The 14,317-nt window shown below is 42.7% G+C and overlaps 1 protein-coding gene and 1 long non-coding RNA gene across 2 annotated transcripts in view; one reads left to right on the forward strand and one right to left on the reverse strand.

Moving 5' to 3' along the window:
* LOC122552001 overlaps positions 1-12,047 on the reverse strand; it is a 15,494-nt gene extending 3,447 nt beyond the window's left edge. Inside the window, exons 1-2 of the long non-coding RNA XR_006312249.1 lie at positions 11,971-12,047; positions 3,462-3,551 (exon numbers count right to left, since the gene is read on the reverse strand). This is a non-coding gene — a long non-coding RNA (uncharacterized LOC122552001). The remainder of the gene's footprint in view (positions 1-3,461; positions 3,552-11,970) is intronic.
* Positions 12,048-12,372: 325 nt separating this feature from the next.
* LOC122551919 (angiotensin-converting enzyme-like) overlaps positions 12,373-14,317 on the forward strand; it is a 19,729-nt gene continuing 17,784 nt past the window's right edge. Inside the window, exon 1 of the mRNA XM_043694488.1 lies at positions 12,373-12,379. Coding sequence (XP_043550423.1) covers positions 12,373-12,379 — 7 coding nt within the window. The remainder of the gene's footprint in view (positions 12,380-14,317) is intronic.

Raw genomic sequence — 14,317 nt, forward strand, 5'->3', positions numbered from 1 at the left:
TCTTTACTCAGTGAGTCGTGAGTTCATGGAATGCCCTGCCAGTAGCAGTGGTGGACTCTCCCTCATTATGGACATTTAAGCGGGCATTGGATAGGCAAATGGAGGATAGTGGGCTAGTGTAGGTTAGGTGGGCTTGGATCGGCGCAACATCGAGGGCCGAAGGGCCTGTACTGCGCTGTATTCTTCTATGTTCTATGTTCTATGTATGAGTGAATGTGTGTGTGTGTGTACGAGTGAGTGAGTGTGTATGTATGAGTAAGTGCACGCGTGTGTGTGTGTATGTGTGTGGTGTTGGGGGAGGTAACCAGAACATGCTGCATGTTATAATGCTGGCTTATGGTTATGTCTGATGGGGGCAGACTGGAGCAGCAAAGAAAGTGTTAGAATAGCTGTGACCAAGACCTGAATGAGGGTTTCAGCACTGGGTGAGTTGAGAGAGGGTGGAGGCAGCAATTTTACAGCAGTGGATATGGGATGGTGCTCTTGAAAAAGCTGAGCTTCACAGAATCACACAGTACAGAAGAGGCCCTTCGGTCCATTGAGTCTGTACTGCAAGAAATACACTACCTCCGACACTTGTCCCACTTTCCCACATCAGGCACATCACTTTGAATCTTATGACACTCCAAGTGCTCATCCAAGGACTTCATAAAGATTGTTCTAGAACATTACAGCCCTTTGACCCTCGATGTTGCACCAACCTGTGAAACCGATCTGAAGCCCATCTAACCTACACTATTCCATTTCCATCCATACGTTTATCCAATGACCATTTAAATGCTCTTAAATTTGGAGAGTCTACCACTCTTGCAGGCAGTGCATTCCACGCCCCTACTACTCTCTGAGTAAAGAAACTACCTCTGACATTTGTTCTATATCCATCACCCCTCAATTTAAAGCAATGTCCTCTCGTGCACGCCATCACCATCCAAGGATAAAGGCTTTCACTGTCCACCCTATATAACCCTCAGATTATCTTATATGTCCCAATTAAGTCACCTGTCAACCTTCTTCTCTCTAACGATAACAGCCTCAAGTCCCTCAACCTTTCCTCGTAAGACCTTCCCTCCATACCAGGCAACATCCCAGTAAATCTGCTCTGAACCCTTTCCAAAGCTTCCATATTCTTCCCATAATGCGTTGATCAGAACTGTATGAAATACTCCAAGTGCGGCCGCACCAGAGTTTTGTACAGCTGCAACATGACCTCATGGTTTTGAAACTTAGTCCCTCTACTAATAAAAACTATCACACCGTATGCCTTCTTAACAACCCTATCAACCTGAGTGGCAACTTTCAGGGATCTACGTACGTGGACACCGATATGTCTCTGTTCATCTACCCTATCAAGAATCTTACCATTAGCCCAGTACTCTGTATTCCTGTTACTCCTTCCAAAGTGAATCAACTCACACCTTTCCACATTTAACTCCATTTGCCACCTCTCAGCTCAGCTCTGCAGATTAACCTGCAACATTTGTTCGACGCTATTCACAACTCCACCGACGTTAGTGTCATCCTCAAATTTACTAATCCATCCTTCTACGCCCTCATCCAGGTCATTCATAAAAATGACAAACAGCAGTGGCCCCAAAACAGATCCTTGAGGTACACCACGAGTAACTGAGCTCCAGGATGAACATTTCCCATTAACCACCACAACCTGTCTTGTTTCAGCTAGCCAATTTCTGATCCAAATTGCTAAATCATCCTCAATCCCATGCCTCAGTATTTTGTGCAATAGCCTACCATGAGGAACCTTATCAAACGCCTTACTGAAATCCATATACAACACATCAACCATTTTACTCTCATCTACCCGTTTGATCACCTTCTCAAATAACTCAATAAGGTGTGTGAGGCATGACCTACCCTTCACAAAACCATGTTGACAATCCCTAATCAACTTATTCTTTTCTAGATTATTATAAATCCTATCTATTACAACCTTTACAACATTCTACCTGCAACTGAAGTAAGGGGTCCTAGCCTCCACCTTGTTATTCTCTTTCCTTTGATATACTTGTGCAACATCTCCGCATTCTCTCTAATCTTGCCTTCCAATGTTCTCCCATACCCCTCTTTGCTCTCCTCACTGCTTTCCTGAGGTCTTTCCTTGACTTCCTATACTCCTCTAGGGCCTCAATTGGTTTTCTCCCTCTTGTACTTGTTATGCCATGTGGCCCAAAGGCTAGGGCTTCTGTCTTGGCAATAATTCCATGCATTTGAGTCAATTACTCTCCAAAGAAGAGTCATTAAGAATAATTAAAAAGCTGACTATCTCAGCCTTAAATATACTTACTGACCCAATGTTACGAGAAATACGTTCAAGAAGGATTTGTTCTGTCATGTTTCTTTTGAAAGTAAGTGTTGTAAACTGGGAGCCAAGCTGTCTGTTACAAGTCTAGCAACATAGCTAACTTTGTTTTTTCTTAAAATTTGGAACAATAGAAGAAGCATGAAGTGGTAAGGTCAAGCTCCCACAGAACCAGGATCTTGGTTTAACTTTCAGTAGCTGTTGGTGTTTGGAAGCTGCTATACATCTCTCTCTGCTACAGCAAAAGATTTGAGTTCTTTCTCTCTCTTAGAATTTTGACTTGGTGTTCTTTCCTTTTGGACTAGAGAAACATTACATGTGAGACATCAATTTTACTGAATTTGCCTTTGCCAAGAGTGTGTTTGTGGGATATTAATATCTTGGAACAGTTAATCAGTGGTGGTTAATTTTATATATGTATATATTATCTTGTTAAGTATTTTGATAGAGTTACAGTTGAGTTTTTTTTTCTTATTTTGTCTGTATTTTAACTGTAATACATGAATAAAGTGTGATTTGCTTCAAGCCTGGATTAGTTTGACCAATTAAATTGTATCTGGAACACAGCACTTGACTGTAAAAGGTCTAGGCTATCTTCTTAATATATTTTGAGCAGGTTTGGTCTGGTTTATGACATTAGCCTTGACAGCTCTCTGTGGTAAACAATTCTACAGATTTACTCCCCACTGAGAGAATACATTTCTCCTCATCTTTGTCTTAAATGGGGTGATCCCTTACTCTGAATGATACCCTCTATTCATAGACTCTCTGGCCCTAGGATCGTTCCCAGGATTAGATTCCACTCAGTGGAAACCTATGCAGCCTAAGACAACATAAAGTGCTATTTTAAAGATTAAGAGCAGACCCATCTAAAACTCCAATGTTTAGCTCAACTAATCCACACCTTCTCTATCTTGACTGGCCCTGCTATGAAAACACCACCCATTCCTGGAACCAGTTAGTACAGAGAAATTAATATCCAGATCCTAGTGAACTAGAACAAAGCACAGCAAAGTGAGTGGAACTGAAGTAGGCTGTGTTTCATCAATGGTCATTTCAGAGCTGTTGACTGAGGACCATCCCGTGCTGGCTGTCTGTTTGTATGAGTTTGTGCCAAAGATCTGTGCTTGCAAAATGTACATACCTGTTCGTCCAGGTGTCCCCGCCTCACCCACTTCTCCCATCTTCCCAGGGGGACCAACAGGTCCAGGAAGGCCAGGTGGTCCCTGGGAACCTGAAACAGAAATACCACAAAGAACGTTTCACTGAGCAACACTGAACATTATGGAATTGAACAACACTCATTGTCTCATTCAACTTCTACTCTACCTGATCAGGCTGGTCCAAGTGATCCCCTCTCTCCAACTTTTCCAACAATGTCAGAATTCATTATTAAGGACATGATGACACTTGGCCACCTGATCAACAGCGATTTACAAAAGGGATTCGTATTCTTTCACGTATGGGATCTGGGCCTCACTGGCATTTGTTGTCTGTCCCTAATCACCCTTAAACTGCATGGCTCACTCTGCCATTTCAGAGGGCAGTAAAGAGTCAGTCACATGTCTGTGGGTCTGGAGTCACACGTAGGCCAAACCAGGTTAGGATAGCAGCTTCATTCCTTGAAAAGACTGGAATGAATCAGATGGGTTTTTATGACATTCGCTGATAGTTTCACGGTCACCAGCACGGAAATCCGGTTTTCAATTCTGGATTCTTTGAAATGAATTAATGAGGTGAATTTAAATTCCAGCAGCTGCCATAGTGGGAATTGAACCCATGTCCTCAAAGTATAAACTGGGCTGCTAGATTCATTCCCAGTGACATGATCACTGCACCAACAATTCTCCACTCAGAGTAGTGTTTGAGGAAGTAACTAGCAGCATCAATAATGGGTCAGACCAATAGATCTGGTATATTTAGCTAGTCAAAGATATTCAAAAGGTGCCACACAAAAATGTTTGCATAAGATAGAGGCCCTTAGGTTATTGGTAATATATAGTCACAGAGAAGGAAACTGTGTACAGTTCTGGTCACCACACTACCAGAAGGATGTGAATGTTTTGGCAAGGGTACAGAAAAGGTTTATCAGGATATTGCCTGCAATGGGACATTTTAGCTAGGAAGAAATGTTGGATAGACTGGGTTTATTTTCACTGAACTCAGGAGGTTGAGAGGCGACCTGACAGAAGTTTAAAAGATTGTGAATGGCATGGATATAGTGGAAAGTATGAGGCTTTTTCCCAGGGTGGAGGGCTCAATTACCAGGGGACACAGGTTGTAGGTGCAGGGAGGACGTTTACAAGAGATGTGGGAGGCAAGTTTTTCACACAAAGACTTGGTGAGTGCCTGGAATCCGCTGCCATAGGAGGTGGTGGAAGCAGACACATAGTAGCATTCATGAAGCACATTGAGGAATACATGACTAGGAAGAGAATAGAGGGGTATGGATCCTGTAAGCGAAGACAATTTTAGTATGGAAGGGCAAAACGTGTCGGTGCAGGCTTGGAAAGTCAAAGGGCCTGTTCCTGTACTGTATTGTTCTTTATTCTTTGATTAAATCCAGAAAATGGAAAGGAAGAATGAGCAAGTTATTTTGGGGTTGGAGGCTGTTATTAGTAGAGAGTTGGAGTCTCCACCAATGAAAATGTATATTAATAACTTTGAGAAAGGGGTTGTCTGTAATGGATCTAAGATTACTATTAGGTGAGAAGTTGTGAGGTGGACACACAGGGATAGAGATGGAGTAAGTAAGTGGGCAACAAGGAGACTGATAGAGTATGATGTGGGCAAGTGGAAGGTTGTTCACTTTTGATTTTAAAAAAGAAGAGCAGATGATTTTAGACGGTTTCAGTAACGAAATCCTGGCAGTCAGAAGCAGATGGTGTTTTTGACACAAACCAAGGAAAGTTAACTTACAGGTTATGGTCACCTGTGTCTCACTGTAGGAGGAAATAAATGGGGCACATAAGCAAAGGTTTTGAATGCAGCAAAGATGGCTTTAATCTTCATGTAGATTCACTGGAGCAGAGGGAAAAATGAACTCATTTCACCAGGACCTTCTCCTACAGCAGCTTGTTCAACAGCCACTGGAGGCTGGCCATTTTAGTCCTGTTAATGTGCAATGAACTGGCTCAAGGAGCCAAATGGCTGACTTATGACCTTATTTCTTTGGTCAGTAGGAACTGTAGGTATAGGAAATGCTGGTTCACAATCTGGTGACCTCCTCATTGTGACAGCCCTGCAGTAGGCTAAGGAAGAAATGGCCCAGGCAGTTAGCACTTGGAGAACTACTGAAGAACAGGCACTTGCTGAGCACCAGACAGGAGAAGACACTGTGGGGTCAGCAATCAGAGACTTTGTCCACATGGAAAAGGAGGGACAGAAGCAGCTGACAGGAACAGGACTGTGGGAGGTATGGCTTTCACTGCCCACAGGCTGCAGCAATGCGATGAGTCATGTGACCATCCAGCTGCCTCCTTGGTGCTGCCATGAAGATCCAGGTCCAGCAGCATCAGGGTCAGCTGGAGGCACACACTCCTGCACTCCGTCACCATAGCCACTGGTCCCCTGGACTGAAGACATGGCAACATAGAAGGCAGGGACCTTAAATCTGCAGAAGGATATAGACAGGTTAAGTGAATGGGCAAAAGCTTGGCAAATAGAATATAATATGGGGAAACAGGAGGCTATGCACTTTGGCAGGAAGAATAGATGACCTGCATACTTTTTAAATGGGGAAAGACTGCAGAAAGCTACAGGACAGAGGAATTTGGGAGTTCTTGCATAAACCACAAAAAGCAAGCATCCATATTTAGTGAGTAACAAGGAGGGAAATGGAATGTTGGTCTTTATTTTAAAGGGAATGGAGGGTAAAAACATGGAAAACTTGCTAAAACTATACATAGCTTAGTCAGACCCTAGCTGGAATACTGTAAATAGTTTTGATCCCCTTATCTAAGGAACAATATACTGGCATTGGAGGCAGTCCAGAGAAGGTTCATTAGTCTGATATCAGGCATGGAAGGAGAGATTGAGTTGTTTGGGACTGTACTCATTGGAGTTTAGAAGAAATGAGAGGAGACTTTATTGAAACATGCAAGATTCTTAGGGGACTTGACAAGGTGGGTGTGCAGAGATTGGTTCCCCTAATAGGAGAGTCTCTATAGTATAACCTCAGAATAAGTGTTGCACGTTAAAGACAGAGATGAGGAGGAATTTCTTCTCTCAGTGCGTAATGAATTGGTGGAATTTTTTCAGATGTTTTAGCCAGTGAAGTGAATAGTTGTGGCCTCAACACTGACTCTTGTGGAATTGCACTAGTCACCGGCTGCCAGACTGAAAAAGACCCCTTTATCCCCCACTGTCTGCCATTTGTCAGTCAGCTATCCATGCCAGTATCCTACTCTAGCACCATGAGCTCTTATTTTATTTAGTAACATCCTAATCATCACCTTGTTAAAGGCCCTCTGGAAATCCTAGTAGATCACATCCACTGGCTCTCCTTTGTCTAAATTATTCATTACCCGCTCAAAGAATTCTAACAGGTTTGTCAGGTATGACCTCCCTTTGACGAAGCAATGCTGACTGGGCCCTATTTTACCATGCACTTCCATTTGTTTTGCAATCTCATCCTTAACAATGAGCTCTGAAATCTTATCAAATACTGTGGTCAGGCTAACCAGCTGAAAGTTTCCTATCTTTTGCCTCCCTTTTTAAACAGGGATGTTACATTAGCCACTATCCGGTTCGTTGGGACTCTCCCCAGCTCTAGTGATTCCGGCAAGTTCACCAACAATGTCTTTTGCTATCTCCTTCAGTAAGGGGGGGGGGGGGGGGGGGTTGGCATTGTTGGTCAAGGACAAAATTACGGTGGCTGAAAGGACATTTGAGGACTTGTCTACTGAGGTAGTATGGGGCTGAGGTTAGAAACAGGAAAGGAGCGGTCACCCTGTTAGGAGTTTTCTATAGGCCTCCATAGTTCCAGAGATGTAGAAGAAAGGATAGCAAAATGATTCTTGATAGGAGCGAGAGGGACAGGGTAGTTGTTACACGGGACTTTAACTTTCCAAATATTGACTGGAAAGACTATAGTTCAAGTAGTTTAGATGGGTCAGTTTCTGTCCAATATCTCCAGCAGTGTTTTCTGACACAGTATGTAGAAAGGCCAACAAGGGGGAAGGCCACATTGGATTTGGTACTGAGTAATGAACCCAGCCAGGTATTAGATTTGGAGGTAAGTGAGCACTTTGGTGATAGTGACCACAATTCATTTATGTTTACTTCAGCGATGGAAAGGGATAGATATATACTGCAGGGCAAGAGTTATAGCTGAGGGAAAGGCAATTATGATGTGACTGGGCAAGATTTAGGATGCATAGGATGGGGAAAGAAATTGCAGGGGATGGGCACAATTGAAATGTGGAACTGATGCAAGGAACAGCTACTGCATGTCCTTGATACATATGTACCTGTCGGATAGGGAGGAAGTGGTAGAGTGAAGGAGCTGTGGTTTACTAAAGACATTGAAGCTCTTGTCAAGAGGAAGAAGAAGGCTTATGTTAGAATGAGGCGTGAAAGCTCAGTTAGGGCACTTGAGAGTTACAAGTTAGCCAGGAAAGACCTAAAGACAAAGCTAAGAAGAGCCGGGGGGGACATGAGAAGTTGTTGGCGGTTCCGCTCAAGGAAAACCCTTCGATAGGCATATCAGGAATAAAAGAATGACGAGAGTAAGATTAGGGTCAAGCAAGATAGTAGTGGGAAGCTGTGTTAGGAATCAGAAGAGATAAAGAAAGCACTAAATAAGTATTTTTTATCAGTATTCACACTAGAAAAAGACAATGTTGTTGAGGAGAATACTGAGATACAAGCTATTAGAGTAGATGGGATTGAGGCTCACAAGGAAGAGTTGTTAGCAATTCTGGAAAATGAAAATAGATAAGTCCCCTGGGTTGGATGGAATTTATTCTCAGATTCTCTGGGAAATCAGGGAGGATATTGCAGAGCCTTTGGCTTTGATCTTTATGTCGTCATTGTCTGCAGGTATAGTGCCAGAAGACTGGAGGACAGCATATGTTGTTCCCTTGTTCAAGAAGGGGAGTAGAGACAACCCTGGTAATTATAGACCAGTGAGCCTTATTTCGGTTGTGGGTAAAGTGCTGGAAAAGGCTAAAAGAGAAAGGATTTATAATCATCTAGAAAGAAGTAAGTTGATTAGGGATAGTCAACACAGTTTTGTGAAGGGCAGTTCGTGCCTCACAAATCTTATTGAGTTCTTTGAGAAGGTGACCAAACAGGTGGATGGGAGTAAAGCGGTTGACATGGTGTATATGGATTTCTGTAGGCATTTGATAAGATTCCCCCATGGTAGGCTATTGCACAAAATACGGAGGCAAGGGATTGAGCTGTTTGGACCAGAAATTGGCTAGCTGAAAGAAGACAGAGGGTGGTAGTTGATGGGAAATGTTTATCCTGAATTTCAGCTCCTAGTGGTGTACCAATCTGTTTTGGGGCCACTACTGTTTGTCATTTTTATAAAGACCTGGATGAGGGCGTAGAAGAATGGGTTAGCAAATTTGTGGATGACACTATAGTCGGTGGAGTTGTGGATAGTGATGAAGAATGTTATGGGTTACAGAGAGATATAGATAAGCTGCAGAGCTGGGCTGAGAGGTGGCAAATGGAGTTTAATTTGGAAAAGTGTGAGGTGATTCACTTTGGAAGGAGCAACAGGAATACAGAGTACTGGGCTAATAGTAAAATTCTTGGCAGTGTCAGTGAACAGAGAGATCTCAAACTCCATTTACATAGATCCCTGAAAGTTGCAATCTAGATTGATAGGTTTGCTAAGAAGGCATTTGTTGTGTTAGTTTTTATTAGTAGAGGGACTGAGTTTCAGAGCCACGAGGTCATGTTGCAGCTGTACAAAACCTTGGTGAGGGCCACACTTGGAATATTTCTTATAGTTCTGGTCACTGCATTATAGGAAGGGTGTGGAAGCTTTGGAAAGAGTTCAGAGGAGATTTACTAGGATGTTGCGTGATATGGAGGAAAGGTCATACGAGGAAAAGCTGAAGGATTTGAGGCTGTTTTCGTTAGAGAGTAGAAGGTTGAGAGCTGACTTAATTGAGACAAATAAGATAATCAGAGGGTTAGAAAGGGTGGACAGTGAGACCCTTTATCCTTGGATGGTGATGGCTAGCACGAGGGGGCATCGCTTTAAATTGAGGGGTGATAGATATAGGACTGATGTCGGAGATAGTTTCTTTAATTAGAGAGTAGTAGGGGTGTGGAACTGCCTACCTGCAACAGTAGTAGACGCACCGATGTTAAGGGCATTTAAGTGGTAGACATACATATGAATGGAAATGGAATAGTGTAGGATAGATGGGCTTCAGATTGGTTTCACACGTTGTTAGAACATCGAGGGTCAGAGGGCCTATACCATGTTGTAATGTTTTATGTTAAGTTCTATGTAAATTAGAGCAGGACTTGTACACTTAATGGTAAAGTCCTAGGGAGTGTTGCTGAACAAAGAGGCCTTGGAGTGCAGGTTCATAGCTCCTTGAAAATGGACTCGCAGGTAGATAGGATAGTGAAGAAGGTGTTTGGTATGCTTTCCTTTATTGGTCAGAGTATTGAGTACAGGAGTTGGGAGGTCATGTTGCGGCTGTACAGGACATTGGCTAGGCCACTGTTGGAATATTGCGTGCAGTTCTGGTCTCCTTCCTTTGGAATGATGTTGTGAAACTTGAAAAGATTCAGAAAAGATTTACAAGGATGATGCCAGGGTTGGAGAATATGAGATATAGGAAGAGGCTGAATAGGCTGTGGCTGTTTTCCCTGGAGCATCGGAGGCTGGGGTGGTGACCTTATAGAGGTTTATAAAGACATGAGGGGCATGGATAGGATAAACAGACAAAATCTTTTCCCTGGGGTCGGCCAGTCCAGAACTAGAGGGCATATGTTTAGGGTGAGAGGGGAAAGATATAAAAGAGACCTAAGGGGCAATGTTTTCACACAGAGGGTGGTACGTGTATGGAATGAGCTGCCAGAGGAAGTGGTGGAGGCTGGTACAATTGCAGCATTTAAAAGGCATCTGGACGAGTATATGAATAGGAAGGATTTAAAGGAATACAGTCCAAGTGCTGGCAAATGGGACTAGATTCAGTTCGGATATTTGGTCGGCACAGATGAGTTTTTCCGAAGGGTCTGTTTCCATGCTGTCCTTCTCTATGACTTTATAATTCTGGAGTGTAGTCCATCTGGTCCAGGTGATTTATCTATCTCTAGATTTTTCAGCATCTATAGCACAACTTTCACTTCTGCGCCCCCCCCCCCCCACCCCCCAAAATGACTCTCTTGATGTTTTGATATGGCACTGGCGTCTTGCACTGTAAAAATGGATGCAGACGGAAATTAACATTGATAAGTGTGAGGTGATGCACTTTGGAGGAAATAACAAGAGAAGGGAATACTCAGTGAATGGCAAGACACTGGGAAGCTCAGAGGAACAGAGGGATTTTGGGATACTTGTCTACAGGTTAATTAGATAGTTAAGAAGGTACATGGAATGCTAGCTTTTATCATTCGTGAGATAGATTATAAGAGCAGGGAAATCAAGTTGGAGCTATACAAAACGTAGTTAACCAACAACTACAGTACTGTGTGCAGTTTTGGTCACCACATAAGGAAGGATATGACTGCACTGGAGGAGGATCAGAGGGGATTCACCAGGATATTGCCTGGGATACAGCATTACAGGTATGAAGAGAATCTAGATAGACTTGGGTTGCTTTCTTTGGAGCAAATAGGATGAGGTGGGATCTAATAGAGTTACAGGTAGACAACCCTTTATCTGAAATCCCGAAATCCGAAAAGCTCCAAAGTCAAAAGGCTTTTTTGTAAAGTTTTTTTCTCATTAACAAGGTTATTTGGCATGCAAACAGTTAACCCAAGTCGACCCCACTCAATGTGTATCACTCAGATGCAACACGTGGGGGCATGGCCCAGCATTGGCAGGCCTCAATTCCGCGTCAAGGCCTGTTTTACTCACTGAGTCTGCTCCGCCTGTAAGTTTTTTTAAAAAATTTCACCATCAAACTGTCACTTATTCTGAAATTCGAAAAAGTCTAAATTCCGTAAACCAGCTGGTCCCCAGCATTTCAGATAAAGATAACACCTGTATAAGATTGAGAGGAGCAAGAACTGCTCCCTTAGGCAAATGGCCAATAACATGAGGCCATAATTTTCAAGTTAAAGTCAGGAGTTTTAGAAAGGATTTGAGGAAAAAGGTTTTCACCCAGAGGTGGAGGGGATCTGTAATCCACGTCCTGGGAGGGTAATTGAGGTGGGCAACCTCACAACATTTAAAAAGTACTAGACTGAAACCTTGAAATGTTATAACATTTAAGGCTATGCTCCGAGTGTGGGAAAGTGGGGCTAGCCTTGGTAGTAGTGGCAGTACAGTCTCAATATGTCCAGTTTGTTCTATTCTTGTTTCTGGATCAAACAGGCCACTCCAATTGTCCCGTCAGGTTTCTTGTAAGAGTGTACCGGAATGGGGGTGACTTCAGCCAAATAAATCAAAGGATGAGATTCAAGCTCCCATTATTGGGAATGCCTAACAATGGGACCCATGTCAGAATGCTCACCAGGTGGTCCTCGCTCTCCTGGCTCTCCTTTTTGTCCAGGTGCTCCTGTTGAACAAAGATATCAGAGAGTTCAATAAGATGGATTGCTCCTGATCTGGTGAATGGTTGGGCTTAAGGAGTGTAGTGGAACAGAGGGATTTTGGAGTTCAAGTTCACAATTTTCTGAAAGTGGAGTCACAGGTAGAAGGGTAGTGAAGAATGCTTTTGGCACACAGTCTTAATCAGTCAGGGCATTGAGTATAGAAACTGGGAAGTTATGTTGCAGTTGTACAAGTCATTGATGAGGCCGCAGTTGGAGTGAGGATCTAAAATCTGGATTTGTCAGGAGCAACCATCTAATGCAAGTTTTTTCTAACTACAAAATAGCTTCTTAATGCAAGTAGCATAAAATAACTCAACAAAATGGCTGGTAAGAGCAATGGCATCTAACTCTGCTGAAAACTACATTCCTGAACTAATTGAAAGAGATTAGCAAACAATGTCCTGTTCATAATATGAATTAACAAAGTAAGATATGACATTATTAAAGTATCCTAAATTGACCTTGGAAACCAGGTGACCCCAAGATAAAAAAGTGCAAAACAAGTCAGTTCCCAGGAAATATCATTGGCTTAATTTTATGTCTATTTTTGTCATATCATTTCATTTTATTGGATTAATTTTGCAATTAAGGCTGTTCTGTTTGTTAAGAGGAGAAAGTGAGGATTGCAGATGCTGGAGATCAGAGTTGAAAATGTGTTGCTGGAAAAGCGCAGCAGGTCAGGCAGCATCCAAGGAGCAGGAGAATCGATGTTTCGGGCATGAGCCCTTCTTCAGGAATGCTTATGCCCGAAACGTCGATTCTCCTGTTCCTTGGATGCTGCCTGACCTGCTGCGCTTTTCCAGCAACACATTTTCAGCTCTGTTTGTTAAGAGACCTATAAAAGTTGTTTGTGTTTTAAGATTGTGTGTCGCTTTTCCAAAGTACACAGAAGTGCTTAACCCCTGCATTCTGAATAACCTATGTCCAGCGTCATAAAAGATTGTTAAATCTTGCTGAAATCAGACCAAGCTGCTCGTGTTTATTTGACTGATTGCAGAACAGAGAAGCCCCTCCCGGGGGGTCTAGATCTTCAGGAGTATTGTGTTCAGTTTTGGTCATCTTGCTACAGGAAGGATGTTATTAAACTGGAAAGAGTACAGAAGACGGGGGTGAGGTATGGATTAGGCCAATGTGAGACATAGAGAAGCACAGAGTGTGCTGAAAACTTTTAAAATGTAACATTTGGCTGTGAACAAATAGCTGAGCTGAGTTGATAGGTTACACAACAAATTTGAATTTGGCTAATCAATTTAAATTATGCCCCAAGATACAAAAAACCCAATCGAATTTGAAATTTACTGTTTTGACAACATCAAACCAATGAGACGATCCGATGTTTTGGGGTATAAAAATCAGGTGGTTTGAACAGTTAGCCAGAGTGTCAAACAGCACCAACAGGCTGCCCACAGAGATCCTCTCTGAAAGGTACCTGTCCATATGAAATCTGTGAAGCAGAAGACCGAAGAAAAGAAGACTGGAAGATACAGAGGAGAATCGACACGGCTGGCTGATTTTCAAATTTGATTTTTTGTAAATCTTATTGGGTCAGTGTATTGTTGTCGAGTGGGAGGTAGGTAAGTTGTTCAGACAAAGGAGGATTACAGTGTAGATAGTTGTTCTAATGTTCTTTTCTTTGGGAGTTAATGAATAAATTGTTAAATTTTTTCTTTAAATAGTGGAAATTAGGGTAGTTCTTTGTCACTCGGAGTTTTACAGATGATGAGGTAAGCTTTTCTGTGTGCCTGGCTAAATTAGCAGAAAGGGTAACCCCGTATCACTTTCACTGCATTTACAGGCCACCATAGTCTGCGATCACAGAGCGTGTGGCCAGCCCTAACCATGCTGCAGACGTCAACAGATAGATCAATACCCTGAGTGACAGGTGCTATATAGAGGCATCCGACACCTCTTTGAAAAAGGCTCAGAGGAGAGACTTGGCATTCCACAGCAAATTAACTTCTTCTTGAGGAGCAGTCACTGTTGTAATGCAGAAAATGTGACAGTTAATTCATACAGAGCAAGATTCCACAAATAATACTGCGGTAAGGAACTGATCACCTGTTTTCAGGATGTTCATTCAGATATTAGAGAATCCGTACTGTGCAGAAAGGAGCCATTTGGCCCATCAATTCTGCACCAGCCCTCTGAACAACATCCCACCTGATCCCCATAACCCCACATTTCCCATGGCTAACCCATCTGGCATGCACATCCCTGGATATTACACAGCAATCTGGCATGGTCAATCCACCATAACCTGCACAT

The sequence above is a fragment of the Chiloscyllium plagiosum genome, chromosome 7 (assembly GCF_004010195.1).
Source record: "Chiloscyllium plagiosum isolate BGI_BamShark_2017 chromosome 7, ASM401019v2, whole genome shotgun sequence".
Lineage (NCBI taxonomy): Eukaryota > Metazoa > Chordata > Chondrichthyes > Orectolobiformes > Hemiscylliidae > Chiloscyllium > Chiloscyllium plagiosum.